General features: G+C 47.6%; 1 protein-coding gene across 1 annotated transcript in view; it reads right to left on the bottom strand.

Moving 5' to 3' along the window:
• Window positions 1-24783, bottom strand: part of LOC144146355 (uncharacterized) — a 49048-nt gene extending 24265 nt beyond the window's left edge. The window contains exons 1-8 of the mRNA XM_077678311.1: window positions 24770-24783; window positions 21388-21559; window positions 18055-18156; window positions 17339-17409; window positions 15201-15251; window positions 13324-13383; window positions 9512-9600; window positions 2953-3187 (exon numbers count right to left, since the gene is read on the bottom strand). Of these exons, the coding sequence (XP_077534437.1) occupies window positions 2953-3187; window positions 9512-9600; window positions 13324-13383; window positions 15201-15251; window positions 17339-17409; window positions 18055-18156; window positions 21388-21559; window positions 24770-24783 (794 nt within the window). The remainder of the gene's footprint in view (window positions 1-2952; window positions 3188-9511; window positions 9601-13323; window positions 13384-15200; window positions 15252-17338; window positions 17410-18054; window positions 18157-21387; window positions 21560-24769) is intronic.
• Window positions 24784-27860: the final 3077 nt, after the last annotated feature.

Below are 27860 nucleotides of genomic sequence, written 5' to 3'. Positions count from 1 at the left end.
CTGAACACCAATACTACAGGGAAACAGCAACTGGGGAAGCAGCTGGAGAAGGCGGGTCATTCAATGAACTTCAATTACTATGACAAGACACAACAACAGCAAGTTAATTCTGCGTATTTTTGCCGTTACTGCACAGCATAATTAGGAATTACAATGTCATTTCAGCATTAATACATACAAAATAATGCAGGTATCACGTGGTATATCTAGGTTTAGTTCCGTTCACCCAGTCAACCGCTCTTTGCAAAGAGGCTCTTGTTTTTGCTTGTGGAAATTAAAAGGGACTCAGATGTTAGCATTCCTATCGGACTTACTACGTCATGGCCAACGGATTTAAAAACCATCGTGCACCAATACGAATAGTTTTACAAATACATACCGATATTCACAACGGCCTAGTTTGCTTATTTTAGATATATGTCGCTTCTCTAGTGAAACAAAGAAATAAAACTCTCGCATGGTGAGACCGCTAGCACCTTCCAGTGAAGACTGGGTAAACCAAAATGCGTTTCTTGTTTTTTTTTATCTCTGCGAAGAAATGATATACAGCAGACTCCCGTTAAGACGAACCCGAACGGACCGTAAAAATGTATGCGTATTATCCGAAATTCGTCTTAAGCGGAGGTGTATTGCATTGTGGACGTTACAAGAGAAAAATATTGTGGTTCTTAATCAGTGTTCGTTTTAACCAAGTTCGTCTTAACGTGGGTCTACTGTATTTCTAGAAGAAGCAAACCAGGTCGTTAGTGTCATTTCTGTGAATTTGTAAAACTTCTTGTATCGGTACATGGTGCTTTTGAATTAGTAAGTCTCATGAATTTGCGTCATGAATTAGTGAGTCCCATATGAATCGGATCAGGTGAGTCACCCTTAATAGCATGCACGAGACGAAAAATGCTAACGAACATCCAAGCATATATAACTGCATTCGTGACATGCTGCTTGCAGTGTAAAATGCGGCACAGTCGGTTAACACTATGTATATACCGCATCAGGGCATAAATAAAGTGGACTAAGTACCTATTTTACAGCAGATTGTAGCCATTCATACGTTCCTGTAAAGCACTTAAAATTGTGCACGTACTACAACACAGCGAGCTGATGGCTGAGCATTGAGCAAAAAACAATGTTTCTGCGACGCTTTGTGAACCAAATGCAGAACTTGCAATAGTCTCAACAACAATATATATTTCCTTATGAGGTATCCACAAAAGCCCAATGAATTCTTCAGCACTATTACGGCTCTGTCCCAAACGCAGAAGGAGAACCTGAGGACATCTGGTCCTTCTGAAATTCAAGTCATTGGTGATTTCAGACGTACTGCGCGTCTGCAATTAGCAAAAGACGATATTCACTAAAGCGGTCTGAACGCCGCAGACAACCTGAAAGGGGTTCGTGAATTTTCTATTTTCGCTAAGATACCCTTTTCTCGCACCTTTCATGCTTTGTACGGTGTTGTTATAGCAGTGGACATTGTTTTCTGTCAAATAACGTCACTAAAAATACGTCTTAGCCGTCTTATTAAGTAAACTTCTCTAAGACAGTTCCATAGATATCGACGAAGTTTATTAAATTTTATGTGGTGCGTGCGTGTGTGCGTGTGTGACAGCATGCATGTGTGTGTGTATGTGTGGGTGCGCGGGTGTGCGTTCGTGTCTGTATCTATGTCTGTGGGCGTGTGCGTGCAAGTGCTTGTGCGTGCGCTTGTGCGCCAAAGCGCGTCAAATATATATGTGGTTCATTGTTCCAGTTATTGCACGATTCAGTGCATACTTCACTGCAGCGCACAAGTCATGTGGAACAAGACACGAGCAAAAAATATACAAAAGCAGTGTCCAAAATTTTCACTGGGACATAAGTGGAACAGTAACTGGAACGGCCGACAGCGCATCCCCTCATTTATTCGGTTCCACATAATAAACACAAACCTAAAGAAAACAAATGGACAGTTCCAGATAAGATCCACTTATATCTGTCGTTCCAGTTATTCTTCGTTTGGATCCAGATAAAAATATGTGGATCGCCCCGTTTAACTGGAACTTACATGGAACCAGATTAAGAGTGCACCAGTGGAGCATCGGCGCGTAAAACCCCAATCCTTAGAAATTTTCGCAGGTGAAACTCACTAACTAAGCGGGTCTGATGCTCTGATTATGATAATTCGTAGTCCTACGCGAATGTGCTTCAGCTATGACAATAAATCAAGTGTTCTCGTCAAATCACATCGCCTCCAGATCCTGGCTTTCTTGCAAACTGGTCGACCGGTTTAAGTTTATTGTATGACGGCTTTAAGAACATGAAACTTGCCAGGATAATATTGTTTAATAAAGCAGTGCCATGGCCGGATTTTTAAGAGATACAACTGAAATCGGAATTTTTCCTGTCAGAGACATACCTACACCCTCTCGACGTCCCTCTAAATGTCTGACCGATGGAAAACTTGGTTTTTTTTATTTCCTAATCAAGGCAACCACACTGGGCTGCATTTAAGGCCTTGTTCTGATCCGCTCAACACCTTTACTACTGAGTAAAAGCAGCGGGTGTTTCCGCAGAAAGAAAGCTGCCACATAAGACGCGGTGAGTCCATACTATGATCAGCAGCAGAAGAAAAAGAAGCGAAATCATCATGATCCAATTGATATCCACTGCAGCACAAAAGCCGTCCCATTTGATTTCAACCGCACCTTGCCTACGCTTTCGGTATAAACTCTGTTCCCTGAATTTTCTTATACGTCCATGGAGATATCTGTCTTACCCCACGCCCAGTTCCTTCTAGAAATTAAGTTCGTAATGGTCTTCAAAAGAGAAGTTGTTCCTCAACACCGCAAACTTGCTAGGAGAACCTGCAATCGCAAACCCGAAGTTGGAGGAAACGACACTCTTCATATAATGAGAAACCATAAGTGACCTTCCGAAGTTGGTTTTAAAGTTGCGAGCAGATGAGCCACTTGCTTGTGGGGCACATTGATGGCGTACGATGTCCGCTGAGCACCGGCCGCCTTGGCGAGCATCTTCCTGGTTACAGGGTGGCTGTCCTCGGCGAACGTATCCCTCTCGCCCCGCACGTAAAATGGCACAAAGACGTAGTCGCAGACGCCGTCCACGTCGATCTTGTCGAAGTCCTCCTTGAAGTTCCCGAACGTGCAGAACAGCGGGTGCTTTCCCATAGGCCGAGGAATCGGCGCCTCTGCGGTATAGGGATACCTGGTGTAGTGTCTGCGTTCTAATGGTCACTCGCGGATTGAGTTACTTGCACCTCTAATACACAGAGCAAGATGCTGGAGGCTATTCGTCACAAATTTTCGCCATCCGACATCCAGCCGCTGCGAGATAATTGCCCCTGGTAGCTCTTATCTGCTGTTGTGCCTCTTCCACGCATGTAGTGAATTGTTTTAATTGAATGAAACGCAAGATATAACCTCTCAGGTGCCTGAGCTTCAGTTTGAACGCTTGTCCGCTGTGAGCAATAGATCCTTAGACCCAAACCCACGTAGACCACCCTGCCCAAGCGCGTCAGTGTGTCAATGGTGAGGCCAAGCTTATAAACGGGAGAAATTAGTTGAGGTTGCCTGACAACTTGGTTTCCCAACCTTTGTTGATGGCGATGAATTTTATGCTCAAGTGGTACGTTACAAAGCACTGAGCTCAAAGGTTCAGTGTGAGTTTGAGTGCTACTGAAGGGATGGAAAGCATCGATTTGCCCAATCACGCATACTCAATGCTCGCTATGAGGAATCACATGCTTTTATTGCTTTGAACGTGGTGACATTGTATGGTGGGAACAGCCGTAACTCATTTCCTTAAGCCTGGAAGCTGGCACTGCTGTTTGGAATGAGAATGGCCACACGAAATGTCGGCACCTACACGTAATGAAACAGGATTTCGAGAACTGCACGCGAATAAACAAATTTTTGTTTTAAGGCAGAGAGGTGAAGGAACATTTGCACCTTGACAAAACCACCTTGGCGACAGGCCATCATATTTTATGCCAAAGAGTAGCTGCAATGAAATGAGAGTTGCTACTGGTTTTCGTAATACTCACAGCGACGTCCGTTTATTTTATTTTATGTTTTTGATGTAAGGCTGCCGCTGATTGCAGGCCCATTCCAAGGTGCGCGGCGGCTGTACTCCTCCAAGGGAACTATTCTTAAGTAGATGGCTAGCGGAACCCACCTGTCCGTTCGTGGGAAGCCATCTTCAACGGAGCCAATCAAAGAGGAGACTAGGAGGCAGGCCCAGTATTCGCCGTGAGATCGACATGTAGGTGGCGACAGCGTCGCGCTGCTAGTGTGGATGCTCCGCTGAGCGGCCCGGGAAATGCACACTCTGGGCGCGCTTCGTGCCTTTCTCGCGCCGTATGTACGCACGAAAGGCGCAGATAAGAGTGGTATGCTGTAGTTCGGTTCCTCAACATTAAATTTATAGCATGGAAGAGGCAATAAGATTTTAATAGTACGCCAAAACAGCGGCGACCCATCGGGAATCTCAGAACGGCCGCAATAATGACAATGCACTTGTACGCCGTGGCTCGTAGCAAGCTCGATCTTTGCAGAATATGGCTTTGAGCTTTCAATAAAATCGTAAATAGAAGCAGATCAAGAAGCCTCTATCTCTGGAATTCCGTTACAACAACAGTTTTAAGCGCCTTCACTGGTAGCATGACGCATTCTTGCATTTGTGGGATGCCCTGAAATGGTAACACCACTTAACTGCCCCGACAAGAGCTTACGATATTTTTTGTGCGTTTGAAAGGAAACATAATTGATTGATTGTAGGGTTTAACGCGCCGACGCAACGCAGGCGATGAGGCGCGCCGTAGTGGAGGGCTCCGGATTAATTTTGACCACCTGGGGATCTTTAACATGCGCCGAAATCTCGAACGCACGGGCGTTTTTGCTTTTCGCCTCCATCAGAAAAGCGGCCGCCGCGGCCGGGAATCGAACCCGCGACCTCGTGCTCAGCAGCGCAACGCCTTAGCCACTGAGCCACCGCGGCGGGTAAAGGAAACATAAAATTATTAAATTTTAACCAGCGCAGAGATATAAATGCAACCGTTCTAACAGGTCTTTTGGAAATCCATGTTTATGTGGAGAAGTCACTCTGTTCGCAAATGGGTGTAATTACGAGAGCGTAAATGTTTCTGACGCGATCTTAGTGTAGCATATTCGGCTTGCATCAGGGCCAGGTGTGTTTTACAGGCCAGCGTCGCGGAACCGGCGTATGCGTGGAGCTGTTTGTAGATATACTGCCCTGAAATTTACTAACAGTGTCTCCGTAACCAGCGTTCCTTTAGATGTTCATGCTACGGCTATACACTACGATGTAAATCTGTTTTGTGCGCTTACATAATCTTGCGAAGCACTCATACGTGACAGCACGCCAATTCCGTTTACCAGTATCATACTTCATATATTGATCACCACCATTTACAAGCCAGTGTGTCTTAATTTCGCGAACATTCAACGAAAGTACGATGGATAATGCAGAATTATACTCGGGGATCAGCACACGACATAGGGTCGTCTTGTCGTGAGGTGAGCGCCCGTAAACATTCATCTGATACATACTGGTATATCCTCCGCAGGCATCGTGGAGACGAACTTGGAATATAATCCGCGTCCGCGATTAAACGCTTCATCGAAACATCGTCGTATGGCACAGGAAGCATGAAAAAGCACAAACTGAAACCAGAGGGCCTTATCAGATCCCACACTCTTCCAGTGGCACCTTTAATCGCTTGTGAACTGCCTGCCCTGTATGCTTACAAACATGCGTCCGCCGAACGATCAGCTATTCGTTGAAGTAGAGAAACAAAAGGAAAGTGAACGCCAGATTCGTGTGTGTGATTACTAAAACGTCAATTGCTTGATTTCGTTCCGCATTTGTACACAGCGTCCCCCTCCCCTTTCCCCGACCATGTCTCGCGAAATAGTGCATTTCGAGTCTAGTTGGTGTGGTGAGGCCTACCTGGCTTAAGTTTCGATGAACGTATTTAGCATATCAAAAGCTGCACTGGGTTTTTTAGTTCCCTTTAGAGCTATTATGTTTCTTCCGGAATTGCACAGAGTTTATTTTTAAGTAGTGTCATTAACTTTTCTTGTTTCTTGCTACAAGGCGTGAGTAGGCACATATTTAACGAAGCACAACCTTGCAATATTACTTAACATTTTCGCATGGTTTATATTCTTATTAACGGCATAAGTTATTGTCCGGGATTGCGCCATCACATCCCCGAAACATGTTTTTCTGCAACGTACATATTCGAAATGAAGCCGCATCCGTTGTCCGCGCTGCAAAACGAAACCAACCTTTCCCTATGCCAGTATCAGGTCAAAGCGAGGGGACTGTAGAATTCACTTGTGCCTGACGTATTCGGAGGTGACAGTGGTGACATGCTGCTGATGTCGCCTACGCTCGGAAGAGCGGCGATGTAGCGCCCAGAACCGCGTCCTCGGGCAGCTCTTGTTGGCGTTCGAGTACGCCACGAAGACGCAGCTGCATTTTACGTGACCTAAACGTACTCTTCGCTTATTTACGCGACCATAACAAGTGTTATAGGGCGCGGAAATGCGCAAAGAAGCGAAACAGAACCAAAACACTGCACGAGCCCCTATCAGCCACGCAGTGCGAATCCCGTAAACGCCGCGGAGAAGCGGCGGCAGGCGGCGCAGCATTGGATTCAGGCCCCGGCACCCGGTGAAGTTGGCTCCCGGCCAGCATAGCATTCAGAGTCAAAGTCAGGGTCATTGGGGACATGCACTTAGCTCCTAGTGTTTTGTGCAGTTCAAATGAACCATTGATGACACCCCTTCAACGAGAGGTACTGCACAAGAGCGTCTGCAGAAGAATGGCGAGGCTGTACAATGTATATATAAACGCGAAGTATGTCACTATATATTTAAAGTGTGTATCCCGCATACTCCGTATATACCGAATTCATACGCACCATGATGTCGGGTTTACGGCGGTCGCACAGAGGTGAAGCCAGTGTCAAACTTTTGTATCGTAATAGCGTACTCTATTACAATGTGTTACGGACACACGTCCCTGTATTCATTCCGGTGGTGTGTTAGCAAGAAAAAAAATTGTATTCCCGTAATTTCATGTATACGACACGTTTCAGGAGGGAGGTACGACGCTGTCTAGTTTTCTTTAGTTTGAAGTCTACTAACTAGCACAAGCTTGCACTTGCTATAGTAGGGAAGGTTGTGCGCCGATACATTCCTGGTGTTCATGTGCACTGTTGTTACATAAGAGTTCATTTGTTTGTTTCTGGTTTTTCAAGCTAATGGTTCTCCACAGTTGTAATCGACTTCCCAAAAGCGACGCGGAAAAAATCGGTGCCGGAAATCCCACCAGGGTGCCCGAAGACATGCTTCACATATTAAAAAACATACTTGACACAATATACGTGCGTAATGGTTGTAGCGACTGCATACCTGTCGTTGTAGACCTCGTGGCTGGAGGTATATCGGGAACAAGGGAAGGACGAAGAGTTTTGCCCCGGATCTTAGCCCGTACACTCTGCTTCGTCCTTGGGGTAATGATCGAAACTTCTTTGGTGGCTGGCGTCTCAGCTATGCCGGCGTCTGTATCGAGATGTTTAGGGAAGGAAGTACTCCTTATATATAAGGACATAAAAGGACACTAGTTGACATGAAAATTTACAAACGCAAAAAGCGTAGCGAGTGATTACCTGTCGTTGTAGTCTCGAGTGTCTGGGTTGTATTCCGAACAAGGGTAGGACCAGGAGTTCTGCCACGGGTTTCAGTCGGCACGTTCTGCGTCGTCCCAGAGATGATCTCCCCTTCGGCGCCTGACCTTTCAGCTATGCCGGCCACCACATCGGGATGTTCAAGGGCAGGGTTTGCTGGCAGTAGAGCGCTCATCGGGGGTGTTTTGGTCGGTACGCGCACAACAACTTTTACGCATTTCGGACATTTAGAAGACGCTTTAAGAGGCACCGGTGGACCTGCAAAGTTTTGGTGCAGTCATTCACGTGTACCTTTGCTGCAGTGCGCTATCATCATAATTGTCCTGTTTATGTCTACTGCAGAGAGAAGACCCCCCCCCCCCCCCCCTTGGGCTTCCGACCTATCCTGTCCTCCGTTGTCAGAATCTATTCATTTCTGCCTAATTTTCTAGGCTCCACCCCCCCCCCCCCCCCCCCATTCAGTTGGCTTGAGTTGACATGTAGTTCCTTCTTTCAAAAAAGCGTTTTATTACTTGGGTGGTCTCTTTTTTGCTGTTTATTACAATCCAGTGAAAGACTCAAGTACGGTATAGTGTAGGGGCTAGCTTGTCGTCCCTCTGACTCCCTTCATCCAGAACAGCACAATTGAACCAGATAGGAATGCTCTCTTTGTCCTCTCTTTGGGGCTACGGAGGAAAATCTGGTGTACTCGGGACCCGCCTTTTGCGTGGAATGACATACGTCGGGCAAACGAAACGTGTGCAGCCTATATCACGCTGCAGCGTCTAAAAGATGGGGTGGCGCTGGCCTCGGTTGTAACGAGAATAAAAAATAAAACGGTAACTGCTAAAAAGTTTTTTTTTTCAGATGATGTCACTCAATGGATCCCCTCTTTACAAGCACGAATTACGTCTATAAATGATTGATGGAAAGACAACCGCAGCAAAGTGCGACACCATGCGCCGGGGCTTTTAGAAACGTATCATTCGGGAAATGTCGATCTATCAGCTCCTGCATCATTGAGCTGCGATTGGAGGCAGTCTGATGAGTGCGATAAGGGAAATCTTGGCGGCTGCTGAAATGACACGTTTGGGTTTGTGTGCGCCACCGTACCCTTCTATGAATCGTATAAACGGATTAGTACCGACAATTGATGCGTGCTGCCGACGCGTTATGGAATTAACTTTACCTGTCGCCTCGACGTAGTTGATCCCGTGCAATTAAGTTTCTGTCATTGTTTTTCCGGTGTATATTTTTCTCCGTCTCCAGTAAAGCGTGTAGCTACCATTATTATCGGGACGCTGCGGTGGGTGAGGACATTGTCGACAAGACGCATAAAAAATTCGCTTACGTAAAGCTTTGCGCTAAGGATTTTGCAGGGCGGCACCCTCGGTCCGAATCACCGGCCTGACAGCTGCTCCACGCGCACTCTAACGCCGCTCGCACACACGTAGGAGCCGGGAGAGGCGTTTTTCGGAAGCACAAACTTGAATGCTAACGATTTGTAGTTATCTCCGTGTTGGGAAGGCCTCATAATCCACAGGTGGCAACTCGTTTTTAATCGCTCACTCTACCGTCCACGTCTGCGATGTCCGACTATTAGACGTTTATCAACGCGGGGACGTAGGCTTTAGCCTCCAACCCAGTCCTCTAGCTAGACACAATGCGACTTCGAAGGTAAGCCCAAAATGTGACTGTGTGTCACTACAAGTGAATTCGAATAACATCGCGGTAGCCTGCAATGTCAATGTTTTTGGACGATCCTTATTTCAATGTCCCACGCAGACATGGCCCGCACTGAGGCTGGACTCAACTCACTGGACAGGAAGGTGAACACGAAATAAGAGAGCGCGATCAGGATGACGGTGAGGAAGCAGAAAAGCCCCGCCACGATGCATCGGACTTGCCTGCGACAGAATGCAAACAGGGTTTAACAATACTCGCTATCGATGCGCGAAAAAAAAAATGATTTCGACAATTGTTCGGCAATTGTTCGGCAATGGTTCTATGCATGCTGCTTGAGTAAGATTTTGGTGAATACCCCGCATGCTCCCAGCTCAACGCCGGCAGTTTGAGATTCGTTTTAAACACTGATATGAATAAGCACGAGTCGTTCCTTCAACAAACTAAGCTAAGACGGCATACTCGCCGGTTTTACCCTCCCGAATGCTCATATCACAGCGCGAACGGGAATTCCACGTCTACGCCATTCTTACTGAGTAAGCGGCACACTCTATTACGGAACACACTAATGCGCTCAACCAGAAACAAATGCAACCATTTACAAAAGAAAAATAAAGCGGCCTCTTTCGCTCATAGACTGGCGAGGAAGCAATCGTTTGGTTTTCTTTTTGCAAATACATGTTGCCAGGCGTCGATCTCTGATAATATTACCTTTTTTCGGTTATGGCCCCGTTTCGCATCGCGACAAGCTGGTTCGCGCCACGCAGGCATCATATTCGAAGATGTTTGGGTAATTAACCGCGAAAGTATTTCGTACTAAGGCTTACTCTGGAAGTTGCAACTGCCGACAACAACGGGTGGAGAGATAATTGAGTTTCATGTCCTGCAAAGTCGCGTTTGATATCGGCAGATGTACTTTAAATGCACAAGTTTATTTTCTAAGGCAAAACTTATTGGGATAAGTGCACGTTACCTCTTAAATTCAGACAGAGAATTCAGACATCGTAATATAGAGTCCAATCAAGAACAGCATCCGCTACCAACGTTATTTGCAAAAAAAAAAAAAAATACTTCGCTGAGATATAGTACACTCTGAACGGCTTTTGCCTGTAGACAGCCCATGAGTACCAAAGCCTCAGAGTTCTGTACTTTTTTCTTCACACGACCACATCATATGACGTAATTTTTTTTATCGTTGAACAAAGGGTTATTGCCAAAACACGCTGCGTTACGACTCAGCGTGAGAAGGTTATTCTTCGTTTTGGGCTTTAGTCCGCTGGCACGATGTGGGATTCGGCAAGGTGGTGGAGGAGAGGCGTTGGCCGTACCTGAGGTATCCAGGAATGAATTAAGCAAGTTGATTTTGAAGCATGGTAGGAATTATGAAGCCGCAGAACATCCCGTATACTTTGGGTCATTCATAAGCAAAATAAGCGTTTCTTTAGCGAAATAGTCGTTTCTTCAAAATAAGCGTTTCTTTAGCAAAATAAGCGTTTCTACACTCTCTCCCCATTGAAACAGAACTTCTGATATGTGTAACCCCAGAGCTAAGTGAAAAAATCTGTACTTCTCGCAACCTCTCCCCATTTCTCTGCGGACACCTATGATAAGTTGATAGCGTACAAAATTCGGTATGCGGCAATTTATAACCGTAACTATTGTGGAAACATCAATGGAACACGCGTCAACAGATATTTGGGAAGGTGTCAATGGATCTTTCAGGAGGTCTACAGCTGTCGGGAGAAAAAACGAAAAATTGCAATTCCTCAGCCCCCGTAAAAACGCTGAGGCTGGGAAGTGAAGAAATCCGAAAACAAATTTTGTGTCCATGGAGGTGAGAAATTTAGTGAGAAAGCGTGCACGCATTGGAGGGCGTGCATAGTTAAGATTCCATTCACTATATACAGGACTTGAGTAGACCGGTCCATAAGCCATCACTACGAGGGAAATTTAACGAGCGCATTTGATAACTTTTGGAATCAGCTAATCTCACCCGGAAGACAACGCCGAGATTGTTCCGCCTCCAAAGAAATGGTGGCATTCGGGCATAGATGAAGGACCATTGTTTATCTACTGTACTTATATGCACAGTTGCGATCCTGGTCATGGCGAATGTTTCTGTGGTGAAGGTGAAAAAGTTCAGGCATCTCCACGAAGTGAATCATGACGAGTGGGCGAAGCATTGGGAATCGTTCTTACCGTAAATCACCCGTGGCATTGCCCACTCACGCATGTAAATGAGTGACAACGCGTTTGTCAAGTATTTGCAACTCAAATCTAATCCAATCCAATCCAATCCAATCCTCCTCGCGCATGCGCAACACAGTGTACACGGACGCCAAGGGACAAGCCCCGGACAAAGCGAGGTCCTAAGGTGCTTCGTCCCTAAAACAAAAACTTCCATGTGTCGAGCTCTCAGGACACGTTAAAAATTACCAGGCAGACAATTCATCCGAAGCCGTGAACAACGGCGCGCCTAAGAACCCCGGTGTATCTTAGGGGCATAAAAACGCCATAATTTTAATATCGTTTCAACCAGGAGGCCCTGCGTCCTACCAGCATCTCACAAACCCGATCGTGCGCATTTTAACAGCCGAGCTGCTGTAGCTGGGCGCAACGTGTGGCGCGTAACGCATTAAAAATAGGCTGTGGCTAGCGTTACGTCCAGACGGAACGATATGCAAATGCTAAAGTTCCGTCCAGACGGAACGGAGCGCTGCGGGTTATCCTTCCGTCCAGACGCAATACAACAGAGCTTAGCGTTCCGTCCAGACGAAAGCAAAACCGGCTGATTAGACGCCATGCTCGGGCTTCAGATTTGGTGCAGAGAAATCTCGTACACACGGGAATTTTCGCTTTACGCCTCCATCAGAAAAGCGGCGACCGCGGCCGGGAATCGAACCCGCGACCTCGTTCTCAGCAGCGCAACACTGGGTGAGGTGCGAGGGCTATAGAGGCAGGATGTCTACCCTCACGGTCTTATAATGAGGTCCCTCACCCGACTATGCGTGTTTTAGGGCCATTATCTCGCTGATGGGACCGTGAAGGGTGCGCGGAAATTCGAGAATTGTCGTCTAACGCGCAGCATTCGTACGCCGCTTGCATTCACCGTTATATTTGATAGCCAGTTTTGGCTATGCGTAGCCAGATATGTTAGGGTATTTTATTGTTTTGTCTGTTTTTTTTTCAATGATCTAAATTTACGCAATTATTTCCTTTAAGTGCCTCAACTCCTTTAGGTATGTCGTTTGGTTGGGGTTTCACTCTTTTGTAATCTGGAAAGAGGCAATATATGTAGTACTTACCCATCAACGTGGACTGGAAATAATGCTGTATTTTGAATATATCAGTTGTTATAACGAAGACAAAAGCAATAAACTTATGTCATTTCTGCAACAGGACCTAATAGTGCTCAACTTCACGCCACAACCATTGCTTGCGCGAATTGTACTCGCCTCTAAGCATTTCTTTTCGCAGAGACAGGACGCTTATTGATCCGCCGTGAACTTGACTGTCAACGGCCGCTGATGCCCTGTCATGTAAATATCCACATCTTGGTTTTTATATGGTGTCAAGATAATTGTACAGCTAAAATCGTTTAGATCTCAGAAATAACCGAACAAAATACACCCCTTCGTAATATGCAGTCACGAGTCAACCGCCACAACGAAGGCATGAGAGAACATGAACTTTCCAAGATCGTGAAAGCTACCACGTTTTCGAAAGTTCGGTTCGCCTTTCTTACATTAAACTCACGCCTGCGTGGCCGTTGAAGGTTCTTTTTTCCTCCTTGCATAACTACCCCGATAAAAAAGCGAAGTTTTGAGTGTGTATAACTTTCAACGTTAAAATTCCCCCGTTCCTCATCGAAAGCGCTACAAAACTCTGTAAAGAAAATAAAAACAAAAAACAAACAAACAAAAAACAATACGTGCGTGCGCGCTTACCTGCCCTTGGAATGTCTGGGCTGAAGCGTCGGACACCTCCAAGCCCCGTCGATGTCCTGTCTGTAAATGACAAAGCAGCGGCTTTGCTTCGAAATGAGTAAAATCTAGTGCAATACACAATGTGATGCAACAACAACAACAACAAAAAAATCAGTGCCGTTCCACTGCGGAGAGGGATGAGCAGGGAAGCTGGGCGCAGTCGCCGAAACGAAACAAGTCTGTTCGTAATTTGCGATTAATGAGCATAGTTCCTAGTGAGTCAGTGGAATAAAACTTGGAAGGCCTAGAGTTTTCTTCTGGCGTACCAGCATGAGGGTGTCCATTTTTCTCTCTGCATTGGGAGCAGACCAATATACCGGAATATTGATCACTCCACAACCAACTACGTAATTACGAAAATGAAATGAAACACGGCGTATTGTTAAAGTCGTCTCAGCGGCTAGCCGCCATATAATTCGTTTCGCGATAGTTTCGATAAAACGCTAGTTACAGCCGTGTTCCGCAACCGTACTCCATCCGTGAAAATTTATTTTGTGGACCGATTTATAAGCGCACGCTATATGAGGAAACGGGAACATGCACGGATTCGCTGTAAAAGCGTGGATTCGATTTTTAAGCGTAAGCAGCTGGTTCCTCGTACATTTCAGTGCGTAAGCGAGCTTGTTCTACAGCTGAAAATTAGTGCGGTACTAACGTAATGATTACCTTTTAAAACAAAGACGCGAAGGAAATGTGCTTCATTTAGTTGTTTTGAGCGTGTTTAAAAAGTTTGGCAAATTTCCTGCAGAAAAATTAGGTTGCCTCCGTAAAACGTTTGCAATTTGCAACGATATAATTATAACACATTCTCCCCCGTTTCCTCTCCTTAAAATAATGTGAATTTCCACGAGTTCCCGTTTTGTTTGTGATGAGTGCACCATTCCCGCATGTCAGCGTTTTGGCGTACCTGGCGACACCCGCATAGTAACAGCCTTGAATTCACAATAACTTTATTCAACAGATGTTTGCTCCCTAATTCACGGCACTCGTTTCCGACCGCTTAACGCCGCACCTGCCAAATGTAGTGTGTAGTTTTCCAAGCCCCCCGAAAAGTCTCACGTGTTGGTCCTAGCATCACAATGAACAAGCTGCTTACCTTAAAGTGCTCGTGGCAAAGCGCCGAGGTTGATTTGGCGTTTTGGTAAAAGTTACCCACGGGGTTGTCTCTTGGCTTTATAAGCAAGCGTGTACAGATCACTGTTGTAGGGAATTTAGGTAGCTGGATGTCCGTTTCCCGTCATGCCCTGTATATGGGGAGCACGTCTCACTAAGTCATTCCATTTTTACATGCGCCCAACACCCCTTTGCTGTAATCACCAGCAGCGAGCACTGTAAGCAGGCGTCGGGTAGCTCTGACCGGACTATACAAGAAGCCCTGGTCACGAGAGCCACCGAAACCGCCACCAGCCTCCGGTCGGTTGCCATTGAGCTTCTATGACCACTTGCTGGAATGAAGTGTTCTTCTCCCTCTCTCTCCGTCAATGTTGTACGGTATGCGCGGTAGCAGACCGATGCCGTTCCCGTAGCCCACGTGGACTTCGAGGTCGCATTGTGCATGCGTGCGCGGAGGATCAAACGTATGCATGAAAGTGGTGCAACGGGACGGAATCTGTGGTAGGATATATGCAGCCCGCAACGTTTAGAAACAATTCTGTGATTCGTTCGCCTGCGGACGTGGCTAACGCACAGCGTAGGCACCGCGTGTTTTGAACCCAGCATAAGAAAAGGATGAGGAAGGAGATCTCAAACACTTGCAAAGCCAAGGGCTGCAGATCTGAAGAGCACATTTCCTGTGAGGGCAGTTCGTGGTGTGGTACCATGGACTCAATTTCGCTCACCTTCGAATAGCGTCCCCGATGTTTGTGACGTGTGTGATGGGCGTTCCGAGCCTGAAAACACAACGGAGTACATTTGAGAATATGGCACTCAAGTAAAGCATTCGTAATCATCATCATCGCTGTCGTCGTACCCAATGAAAGGTGAGGGTGGCGATAGAATGCATGGTGGAAACAGCGCGCTGTGGATAGGGAGCTCACGAGCGGAGGGGTAGGGAAGTGTTTTGAGCGAATGGATAAAGCCCAGCTTGTGAGGCTGACAAAAATGATCCCCAGTCCATAGCGGGAACGTGCGTTGACAGCGAAACGACACAAACACGTTCTATCGGGGCGCAGTCGTAATAAGCGCGATAAATAAAACAGGATTCCTTGCAATTTTTAGAAATATCTTGCTTAGCAGACCTCTAAGTTATTTAGCTTAAAGAAACTAGGGAGGAGTATACTGTGATATCCTGGAAGCCAAACATGGGGCTGTTGCTTCCCCAGTGGCTTCGCGATGCTGTTGGAACGGTGTTACGATAGCGTGGTGCTCCTGGAACATGACGCTATCAAGGCGAAAACATTACATTCCCCATTAAGGGAAAATACAGCGCACGCCATCTGCGTGACCTAGAGATGCTCAAAAAGCTGTCCGACACCGCAAACAGAATAAAAGCCAGGAAAACAAAATTGCGTTAACCCGAGATTCGAACCCTTCTTCTGCAAAATGAGAGTACTGCACGCGTCCACTGCACCATCGGCCAGCTATGGTTCCACCAAACAAAAGGTGGATCTACTACATTGCTGTAAGCAGGATTTCCCTTCGTTGGGGGAAGGGGAGCGCAGCATGCCAAGAAGGAAAAGAAGTCGTGAAAAAAGAAAAGAAAAGTAGAAGTAAAACATGACAACAAAACAGGGGGAAAAAAGGACCCACTTAGAGAAAAACAAAAGACAAACACGTTGAGATAATGGAGTACTCCACAGGGGTTTACGATTGTTCTGTTCCTTTTTTCTCCATTTAAATTTCAAAATAGCTGATTTCTCCGGTGAGTGCATGCATCGAAACGGCATTTGGCTGGTGCGTCACTTAACTCACACGAAAACAATTATTTCTAGTCGTTAAGTGGTGAAGCCCTAGCTATTGGCGGTAGTATCACATTTATTGGTTATGATAGCATAAATAACTATAACTGTACGAACAGGATTTCGAAACGTCAACAAGAAAAAAAAAACTTTTTTAATGTGCATCTTGTACATCTCCCCCCAAAACTGGAGCATAAATAAAGCCTGCAAAAGAACGATCGAAATAACTATAAAAATAGCGAAAACGAGCGAACCATGCAATGCCCTGCATTTCCCCCAAAATGTACAACTAGCGGGAAGGACGTATTTAGGCGTTATGATAGCGTAAATGGACATAATCGGTCGTACGAAATTATGAAACGCCAAAAAAAGTTGAAAAATGGAAAAATAATATTTGAACAAAAATGAACTGAAAAATTCACATGTATGCATGTCGTTCCAAAAAACGAAGCCTAAAATAAACAAGCGCGGTAAAGCACGTCGCAAACACGGATAAAGAAATAACGTAAATGGAACAACGCCTTGCATCTCCGAAAAAATACGTAATTGGCGATGTAATGCCTGTAAATCGCTATGAAGGTTTATATTTACATCATTGACAAAAAAACCACAGAAAAAAATAATCTAAACCCTCAACGTCTTTGCCTACTCATAGCGAAATCTGACTGTAAAGAACTCATACTCTAGACCAGCGGCATAAGAATACAACGCTTGAGAAGGCACTTAATTCTGTGAATTTCTTTACATTATTTACAGGCATTATTCGCCCAGTGCAGGATACCCACCTCTTCCAGATAGTACCCCCGTATGCAGTTGCTGTCAACTCGGGAAAGCCAAGTCCATCTTCAGAAATTATGCAACGCGACACTCCATGCATGTTTGATTATCTCGCTTAGCTTCCCACGGGCTATTTTTGTGTAGCCGTTTTACCATTTTGGGTGTTGACCTCTGATGGATTTCACCCAGTCAATTCGTTATAGAATACTTACTCTGTGTGTGTTTGTATCCCTTCTGCATCCAGTACTAAAACAAATAAAAGGAATGGTTCGTTTGCTGTGTCACAGACAAGTCTGACTCACGAGGGGATCGCTCCGACCTGGACCGAGTAGTTGACGGTGACCGTCGGGTCGCCGATCTGGGCCTTCGGGAACTGCGGCCTGTTCAAAGATAAGGCAAAGGCGAATGCTTTAAACAACAGTTTATACGTCCACACCTTGCCGCGAGCTAGAAGACAGATGTGTGCACAGTGCCGGATGTGTACACAAAGCTACCAGAACTCCGTGCAGTCCGCCGTAGAATACGAAAGCTCCCTGTAAAGCGTGCTTCACTGAAACCATGTGCATGAAAAAGAACAACACCTTAACACAAAAAATCCTCCAGTGTATTGTTTAAAGTTGATATTGGGGATCAGAGTTACCCTGCCAGAGCATTGGCAAGAACATGAATCCAAATAAAAATCAAACTTCAAATAGCATTCTTACAGAAAACAGACGTATCAGTGCTAACAATGAAACATGCGATTGGAAGGAATTGCTTGAAGTTTTTTCCGTACCTTGTTTAATTTTCTCTGTGCTGGTACTTTGTTCATCAGGGTCAATAACATTTATATATCGACCTGATAGTAACTCGTCGAGGAGCATCAACAAAACCTCAGAAAGCAACTTCTTTCCTGGTAGCCTGTGAGATTTGCCGACGCATCAATATATATGTGCAGCGATTATTTACACAGTTCCTCTCTTCAGGTTGAGGAAACAAAGGTTAAAGACAGATTTCCATGTAGAGGCCATGTTCTTACCGTGTTTCTTGTGCTTGCGGCCACGGTGCTCGCGTCGATGCCGCTTGGGTTCACCGTCCTCACGCCCCCTGTGGCCGTGCCGCTTGTCTCCGTGCCGCCTTTCTGCATTGACGTAAAAAACAGATGAACAAGATAAAGTCTCGGAATACTGAATGCCGAAACCTCTCTAGCAGTCCGAAAATAGCTGCGATACGTTTTATTTAGATGTCTGACTAGCCTGTGCACTGTAGCAGGACAATAGGGGAGCCGGTGTGCGACAACGCCTCACCGTTAAATGGAGAGGAAAAAGAGGAGGAGGGAGGAATGGAAGGAAAACAACCTTTGTCTATCCTCGTTCGCGAGGATATAATAATCGGCAGGCTTGAAGACTAAGACGCAGATAAGTGTAAAAATGAGGGGTCAATAAAATGCTCATCCCTTCTCGCGGTCCTCTACCTCTGGCAAACCTCACAAATGTTAAGGGGACATTTTTTTTTAAATGCGGAGCATTTCTTAGGCTCGCCTGGTCCTGCGTCGTTGATGGCGGCGCCGTCCTCACGCTCACTGCGCATGCGCAACTCTCCTCCTCACACCCACAGCTCCACGATACTACCCTATAAAAAAAAAGAAATAGCGGCGCCCGGTTTCGATCCCACGACTCTCTGGCCGCAACGGGAGGTACGCGGTGCTCTTCCCACTACGCTACAAATCCGGGACAGGAGCAAGTGCTACGAACGCGCCTTATGTCCTTCACTCATTCAAACTACGTCAAGAAACTACTGATAGAACGAAGGCACGCAAAGCTGAACGTCCACGGAAACGACGAACTAAAAACTTTAGAGGGGGATGCTGAATTTCCCGTGGGAAAGCTGTGGCGGGAAGCGCCACGCGCCTTGCAGCTCAACCAGCCCCGTCCGCAGCGCCTCTGATGCTGATTGTGGCAGGATGCCCCTAGGGATTGGCCAACCAAAGAATCCATCACGAGATAGGTTCGCGTTCAACCACCGTCGTCATCTTCCCGTAGGGGAACCGCCGAAGAAGAAGAAGAACGAGAAGACAAAGCTGCGAAGAGGAGGGCGTGTACATTGCTCTCAGCCGGTGCACCAATGTCAACAACCTTTACCTCACCAAAGCTGACGGAGACTACCGATTCTACCACAGAGACAACATCGACAAGAACATGATGGACGAGTTTCGGCGCCTCGAGAACCACCGCCTACTCACCGTAACACAACAGCACTTGCGTGCCTTTGCCACCGGTGTGGACCCGGACGCGGAATTCCCTCTGGCGCTAGTAAAAACCAGATCACTCAACATAACGGCAACACAATGGAACCACACGGAACCGCCACGATGCTTCGCATCCTCATCAGGGTTCCCCACGGGAAGATGGTGTAATTTTTTTGCATAGGACAACGCCTTTGGAACGAGGAGGAGGTGCCATTCTGCCCCGCCGTTCATCACGGGCTTCTTTCCTCGTTCACAACATTCAGCAATACGTGCCCCTGTTCATGCAATCTGACGCCTTGTAGCCACCACGCACAGACATCTTCCCTTATCCCGCTAGGTTTGAATTGCGACTGTGCTATTTCACCCGACTGGCATTTCAGGGATGATGAGATGCACATTTTCCCAGGATCCGACTGCTCTGAAGTCCCAATGTATTGACGGAACGGTGACATATAGTCACCCTTCGGCACTCTGTGTCCACGTCTAGAGAAGTGAACATTACGGCTACAGATTCAATCTTTTGTGTCCTGTCGCACCTGCCTAGAACACCGAAGCCTATGATACAAACTTTAAGTATTTTCTCAATCATGCCTCGCACTCTTGGGGCGAAAAAACCAAGTTCCCACATTTGTGGTGCTTCCAGTCTTCCCGTGCCCTTGACTTGGGACGAGACGTGTCTGCAAGACCCAAAATGTATCACGCATTCTGTAACAGACGTAAGGGGAGGTCGAATTTAGTACCGCTACACGCACCTGTACGCTGAAGTTATATCTTGGGCCTCTCCCCTTTTCACGGTACTGTACTTCCTGCCAGGTGTACAGATGCAATTTCTAAAAATACACGTATTTATTACGGAAGAGTTGAAACTTGTACTGGTCGGTTCGTATCTTTGAGGATAAAGGGAAGCGCAACTCTCGGAACGAAACGGAGAAAAGGCGAACGCTATCCTTCCCCGTTTCATTGCGTTTGTTGCGCTGCCCCTTACCCTCAAACGTATTTACTTGTTGAGAACGCGTCAAATCTGCCGTAAAGCGCCGTATGAGCCCCCCTTGGTGGGGCGACAATCCATTTTTTAAGCCTTAAATCCCGTTATGTCCACTCCAGCAAGTTCACTGCAAGGCGAGGTTCCATGCGAAAATAAAAAAAATAAAACAATTACAATAATCTCAATTAAAGAAAAACAGGAAAACAATGTGACTTGCCTCAGTAGACACCCACCTGTCCAACCCAAATACTCGTTAAAATGAAACACACAGTATAAAATACCTTTAAAATTTGTTTTTGCTATACCAGATGCCACATTGTTGTATTCAAACGCTCGTTCTCGGAACCTTTCCCTGGAATACTTACCTTTGACGTCTGTAAGCGATGTTTCTGACCTGGACGTGGAGGGTGATTTTCCTGAAAGCATCGTAAAGAATCGTGTCAGAGTCCTGGCTTTTTTGAGCGAGGCGAGAACAAAAGGGAGTTACAGGCTGACACTGAGCGTACGGCCGCATGTAGAGACGCTTGGGGCGATGCTACGTGGTATAAAGCGGAGCTCAATACCCACGACCTTAGCCACTCAGCATTGCTTACCCTTGTGTCGCCTCCCCGAAGGTTTTTTGGTCGATCTCGAACGCGGCGAGCCTAAAACCGCAAGCGAAAATCGCATAAGGACCTGGTCGACATTGGGTCGACTCGTATGACACGTTTATAATAAAGGTTTCGGCAGAACAACGGCAAGATTTTGCAGTGACTGAACGAAAGCGGCGCCTGGTCCGCCCGCGCCTGGCGCCTTATTCCGCCCCGACCGTTAAAAGCATTGTTCCTTTACCTTCTGAATAGCTACTGCTGGAAAGACAGTTTCGTTGACACAAGGAATCCTTTTCTGAGGCGCACTAGAGACCCGTTGGGCCAACACTGGAAGCTCATTGCTAATTTCGCTGCTCGCCCGTTGCATTGCCCCATGGAAACTGTTTGCGAGGTTTGTCGGTCTGTGTTTAACTGGAGCGAGCTCAACTTGTTTAGGTATGGCTCAACATCTTTCGCCGCCGTTAAGGACTGCAAGGGCGGTGTGTATGCGAGGAAGAAGTCATCTATTGCACGATTGCAAACGTAAAACACGAAAGGACGCCTAGCCACTTGGTGGAACTGCACCTCTGTGAGTATCATGTGATGCAAGAAGGAACCAGCAGAAGTGTCAGCCGCCAGCGGCACATGCGCAGTGATTCCGGCGATGCACATGTAGCCACTCTCCTCCCGGCCCTCCGCCTGTCCGGAGGCCGAGCGAAAATTGTCCTGTCGCCAGCCGCAGCTGCGAAGGCCGCCGCGCCAAGCAATTAGGCCAACATGCAGACTCACGCTTTTTCGACCTCGAGGTAGAAAGCTTTGCTGGAGGCGTGGCGTCTTGTGTTCCGTATGTTGTGTCAGCTGTTGATAAGAACACAATCTGGTAAGTTAACGAGCGACGTCTTCACATGTGGGCCACGCACTGAGATTTGAGCAATAGTTCATTTTCACATTGACAGTTCTGAGTTTTGATTCCTGCTTTTTTTGTTTGCACAAAATAGATTGTCGACATTGTTCAACCCGGAACAGATGAAACACGCAAACTGAATCTCTTTGTCCACGTGCCCTCGGCTTGAAGCCAGGTTTGAAGCTTATAAAAAGTGCCCCGTGGTTGCCCTAATCGCCCATTTGGCGAGATAATGTCCCGGAAATATCGCATGTGAGAGCGTAGATTTTCGGGGCTGATCATACGTAATTATAATTTTCCTGTATTTGCACACGCGTACGCCCCACCCGACCCTCGTGTTAACATCTTCAAAAAGCGCTGCACAAAGCTTTACGCCGCAACTTGTTCACCAATCAACACTCTCCTTTGCCGCAATTCGAAAAGCGGCGATTACTAAAAACTAAGTAAACTTTAAGGAGGCCACCACAGATTCACAATTAACCGTACCTACTCGTCACGAACACGTCTTAGGTAGCGCAACGGCTCTTACCAAGGGAATCCCCATCGGAACTAGCTCAAAATATCCGTAACAGCGGCTGTGTATTTTTATATTGAAAACGGTGATACATCTGGTTTCAGGCGAATAGAAGTACCATCAGTTATCGCACACATAGACAGAACGACGTGATCACGAGCAGTTGTCGTAGTTGTGTTCGTTTCGAAAATGCCCCTTTTCGTGCCCGTCTCAGTCGTGACGTAGTTGCACTTTCGAGGCCTGTGATACGTCACATTCGGTCGTCTGCTTTCAGCCAATCAGGGCTGGCTCGAAATGGACAATTTGAAACCCACATGAAATGAATAAAACTCATAATAACGCGTACTACATACCGCTGTGTGCCGAGCTCAGCATTCACGCGCTCATGTAGCCCGGTGTTCACGCACTGACATCCCTGGCGTGAGAACGAGCTGCTTGTTCCAACGCCATGTTTTAGCCGCAGCCAGGGGCTGGACTCTGACTCGCTTCCGACATAAACGGCATTCAGACTTGACTCTGGTGACAAGGATGACCAGTTATGAGAAGTGACGCATCAACCTACAGCGATATGGCGACGCACGGCTCCGTCGAAGAGTTTTCGGGTCCGGGTGGGCTTCGTGGTTGGGGCGGGTTCAGTTCTACTTCGAGGCCAACGGCGTATCGGAGGACACTCGGAAACGTGCCGACCACGCACGAGACGGCAAAAGCATGGACGCATCGCAAGGAGACGGATCGGGGCCGCAGGCAACGATGCTTCCCCTTGATGTCATGTTACGTGACAGATTCGTTCGCGGTTTGCAAGATGCCTATTTGCAACAACGTCTCTTCCCCGAAAAAGATTTGTCGTTCCAAAAGGTGTTGGGCATATCTCTACGTTCCGGAAGTACCAAGTTTCAACAGCAGAGCATCAAAGGCAGCGTCACGGAGGTGAACAAAGCCGGTGCGAAGGTGCCGGGAAGAATTCAGCGCACCTGACATAGGACAAGCCCTACTACCGCTGTGACGGGCAGCACAGCCCAGATTCCCGGGCACACCGATCATCAACGTTGCCGTTTCTGAAGGAAGGTGGGTCATATTGAGAAGCCGTGCATGAAGAAAAAAATTGGCTCCAATCCACACTGTGAAGGTTGTTGCAAAGCAAAGCTTTAAACAATACCCACAACAATTGCCCTGCGACGTCACTTGGAATTCACACACTTGGCTCTACAAAAAATGAAACCAGAGATACTACCAGCCATTACCTGGAATTCGCGGGGCCGTGCGGCCGTGCGTCGGCGGAAAGAAAACAAAGAGGAGCGCCTTTACAAGGCAGCGGGAATTAGCGATCCTGATGCGCTAGCTTGGGCTACACCACTGGGTGAGACAAGCGGATACACCGAAACAATTCGGCATGTGAGCTTTGTGATTCCCATTTATACCGATTTAAACTAGTTAGTTCAGTAAGTTTGAAAAATGCCATAAAGCTGAGGGAACTTTTATAATCAGTATTTATCAGAACCAGTTTCTACTTTCGCCTTTTGTAATACGTCTTAAAACACAACCGAATCGCTATTCACCAATTTATAAAATGGAGTCCCATTCGTTGCAAGCAGTGCGCAAAAGGTAGCGTTTCTCCAGCGGTCAGATGTCTGTATGTGGTCTCAACATTTTGTTTCCCCACCCTGGAAACCAATCCTTGACGTATGTTTGCAGTACGACCACTTAATTCCGTCGGGTGTGAATTACTCACGAGGTGCTTTCGAGCAAGTTAATCAAGCCGTGCGAAGGCACCACGCAATGAACGCGACGCTGCACCAAAACAGGCCCGCAACAACCATCACTAAAGCAGACGACAAAGCCGTACGGTCGACGCCACCGCCGGCAAAGCAGGCAATTCCGCGCAGGGAAGGCTGGGTAAATTCGGTGCGCCATCTCTAGTGTGCTCCGTGAGTGAAACCCTTCGTCCTCCTCTTTCCCACCGCCGTCGCCTCCGACGTGTTGGGAGCTTGTTGTTCCGCACGCCACGAAAGAACCGTTGGCTGGTAGAGCTAGAAAGCATTGCTCTAAAAGGTAAGTGATCACAGGGATAGACCTCAGAGTGGTAAGCTACACGCCGTTCTTCCACCTGTTCCGAGCAAAACCGAGCCATGGCGCCAAGATGAATGCTACGGCCTCAATGATGTCTTGCCTGCGCCTTTGACACCAAAGCACCTGGTAGAACTTCACGTTGACGGTGTGAACCTAGTTTTTGAAGTGGATTCTGGAGCATGGCACCCCATCATCAGCGAAGACACATTCCGCGGTGCTTGGCCGGAGAAGCCACCCTCCCTTCTGGACACGCTTGGAGCACTTCGCACGTGGTCGGGGGAAGGCCTCCAAGCACTGGGGACTGCCATCGTGGATGTGCAGTACGAGGGTGCGTCTTAGAGCGTACCCTTGGTGATTACGAGGGCACCTGGACGCAACCTTTCAGGCCGAAACTGGTTCGAGACTCAAGGCATCAGCATCCCTGGTCGACAGTCACGCGGAGACTAAGCCAGAGTTCATTTGCCTACTTGGGAACACCCATCGCGCTCTCGGCAGTCGCTACATTTGGACTTTGCTGGACCGCTCGAAGGGCGAATGTTTTTGGTCATCGTCGACGCATACACCAAATGGTTTGAAGTGCGGTGAGTCCGAAACGCTACTGCGGAAATGGTCGTCCTGGAGCTTCGTCGACTTCACAAAACTTTTTGAGCTAGTTGGTTCATGCTTATTGGAAATGTGGTGTATGTTTCTACATCGTCTTTGTCTGCTTAGCGTCCTTTTTTATTACTTCGTCGACTGTTTGCGACTTTTTGGAATTCCGGAGAAGCTCGTCACCGACAATGGTACTGCGTTCGTTGCAGCCGAAATGACAACCTTTTGGCAGAGGAACGGAATTCAGAAATTATAGGGGCTCCATATCATACGGCAACTAACGGCCAAGCTGAACGCATGGTGTATGAAGAGGAACGGAATCCAGAAATTACAGGGGCTCCATGCCATCCGGCAACTGACGGCCAAGCGGAACGCATGGTGTATGGAATTAGGCGGGCTCTGGGGAGAGAGAAAGGCACGGGTTAATACTGACAACAATCTGCACTTGGCAAGATTCCTTTAAAAAAAAAACACTCCACTCTTATCTCCACAACAGGGAAAAGCCCAGCACAACTAATGTTTGGTCAGGAATTCCCGACAAACCTACAGTTGCTAGTGCCTACAAAACCCAACCGTCATCCAGAACAGCCCGACACTTTGAAAAAGTAATGGCAGCCACAACAGAAAGTTTCCGCAAGAAATTTCGCAAGTGGTCCTCTATGGATTCCTGGCCTGCCACTCGAGAGGAAAGGACTCCGCTCGTGGTTAGTCCAGACGTCTGCTGGACAGGTTCGCATACATCTGAACCATTTACGCGTAATGTGGACTGAGGATCCAAATCGGCCGTGTTCTCTACCGATGCCATTATCCCTGGACACATCGGGTCCGGAGATAACTCGTTCTGGAGAAAAGCTGGCGCCCAACGCGGTTTTCGACGCGGAAGAAGGGATCCGGAAGACAGCGCACACTCTGGGAGCCCTTCCGGACGAAAGCCAGCGCTCACTACGTTTGTCGACGTGGAACAAGGCGCAGCAGCATGTCCCCAGGCAGCATTGCAACCACGCACAAATCGACCGACGAATCGACGTCGTCCTGAAAGTATAGATACCTGAACTAGCAGGGGGAGGAGTGCTACATACCGCTATGTGCTGGGCTCAGCGTTCACGCACGCTCATGTAACCCGGGGTTTACACGCTCACTTCTCTGGCGCGAGGTTGGGCTGCTTGTTCCGACGCCGTGTTTTAGCCGCAGCCAGGGGCTGGACTCTGACTCGCTTCCGAAATTAACGGCATTGAGACTTGACAACGCCCCAAGTCCACTTTTACCCAGGGCAGACGTCTACCAGGAAAACCGCAATTTCGTTTCATCTTTCGCGCACGTTAGACGTACCTTCGGATGGAAGCGACGTGCCGGTTTCTGTTGTCTTGAATGAGAAGCTGCGCCGCGGTACTTCCGAATCGAAAGTGAACGAGCGTAGCATCGTCGACCGCGGAACCTGGAATCGGTAGGCGTCACAGAAGTGGACTGGTCGGAAATTCGGTGCCGAAAACTTGGGACGTTACCCTGGTGCGACTGAACGTGTGCGCGCTATTAATAGCAGAAGGAATAGTTGATCATGAGAGCGGGCAGGCTGCAATCAAAGATAAAACCGTCCGTCGCTGCAGCTGCAGGGAAGCACGCCCGTCGTCGTCTTCTTAATTTTCCACGTTCTTTTTCCTCGTCCTTCCCGTCAGGGTTCTGATGTGCGGAGGGGAACAATAGTGCACTACAAGCATTGCGAATCGTGGCAACCAGCGAAAATTATTTCGGGAGACGAAAGCTTTCTAGCAATGCCATTTCTTCAGTTTGCATCACCTGCATTCGCCGATTCGCAACTTTCAGCGGTGGCGCCACAAGAAATCCAATATGTCCGTTCGATAGCTTACAAGGCTGAACTGCGTGTATGCGCTGTATGCTAGGTGTGCACGGAGTGGTGTGCCACCGGTTCACCGTAGCGACGCACAACTAACGCCAATATGACGGATGAAAAGAAACGCTACCCTGCAGAAGGCGAAAAGTTTGTGACGCGGGGTGCTACATATGTTGCTGACTGGAAGTCGGCAGTGGCCTGGCTTGCGTCGTGATTTTTACCCTTTGCCGCAACTGAGTGCTGCTGTCTGCTTTTTTTCGCACACTCCGCAAAATTTTGCTGATTCTTTGCGTTGTTATTTATTATTTGGAGGCCCACTTTTTTCGGTGGCGGCTACGTTTTATCGAAAAGTTGGCGCAGTGGTTTGGCGCAAAGAAATTCATTGGAGTGTACCGCCCAGACTGCCTATCTTGTCTGCGTGCTGACAGCGTATCGCATCGTGTCTTCACCTCGCGTCGACCCCACCACGAAGGCAGGCGCCGCGAAATTTTGGTGCTTTTCTCGGCGCCTGCCTTCGTGGCAGAATCTGCGCGACTACGGCAGCTGGCGACCGTATATTGTACTAAGCTGTCACTGCGCGAGCACGACGCCTGCCCTGGTGATGGGTTCGACTTTACGACTGCAGCTTGCGACTACTACGGTAACTTTGCGATGTCCTTAAAACGCATGACGAATACGGTGCCGTCTCATGACGCCTGCCTTTGGGACGTGGCCCACGCGACAATGAAAGTGCGCGGCGACTGCAGCAACATTTCACGGTGCGTATACCTTCGTGGTGGGATCGACGTGACGACAGCACCTTGCGACGAGACGGCAACTAGCGATTCGCTTTCAGGGTGCGACAATTATAATTTTGTAGCATTACGATACACTTTCATCGCACGAATGCGGCACTTTCATAGCGCCTCCCTTCGTGGCGTGGTCGATGCGATGCAGCGCGGTATACGACTACGGCAAGCTTTCTCAACGCCTACCAACGTAGCGTGGCCTTTTTTTTATGTGTGCGCGATAGGCTCCCCAATTCAAATCTTGTAAGAATCCATTCCTTCTTGAGGCAGGCATCAATCGGAAATGGGCGGGGGTTTGCCTTTCCGCAGCATTGCGGTACGCAAACCTTT

This window comes from Haemaphysalis longicornis, unplaced genomic scaffold, assembly GCF_048455015.1.
Source record: "Haemaphysalis longicornis isolate Haplotype H1 unplaced genomic scaffold, Haemaphysalis longicornis Haplotype H1 scaffold_7, whole genome shotgun sequence".
NCBI classification, from domain to species: Eukaryota; Metazoa; Arthropoda; class Arachnida; order Ixodida; family Ixodidae; genus Haemaphysalis; species Haemaphysalis longicornis.
Note: the sequence above shows the minus strand (reverse complement) of the source record. Positions and strands in the feature narration are given on the sequence as shown.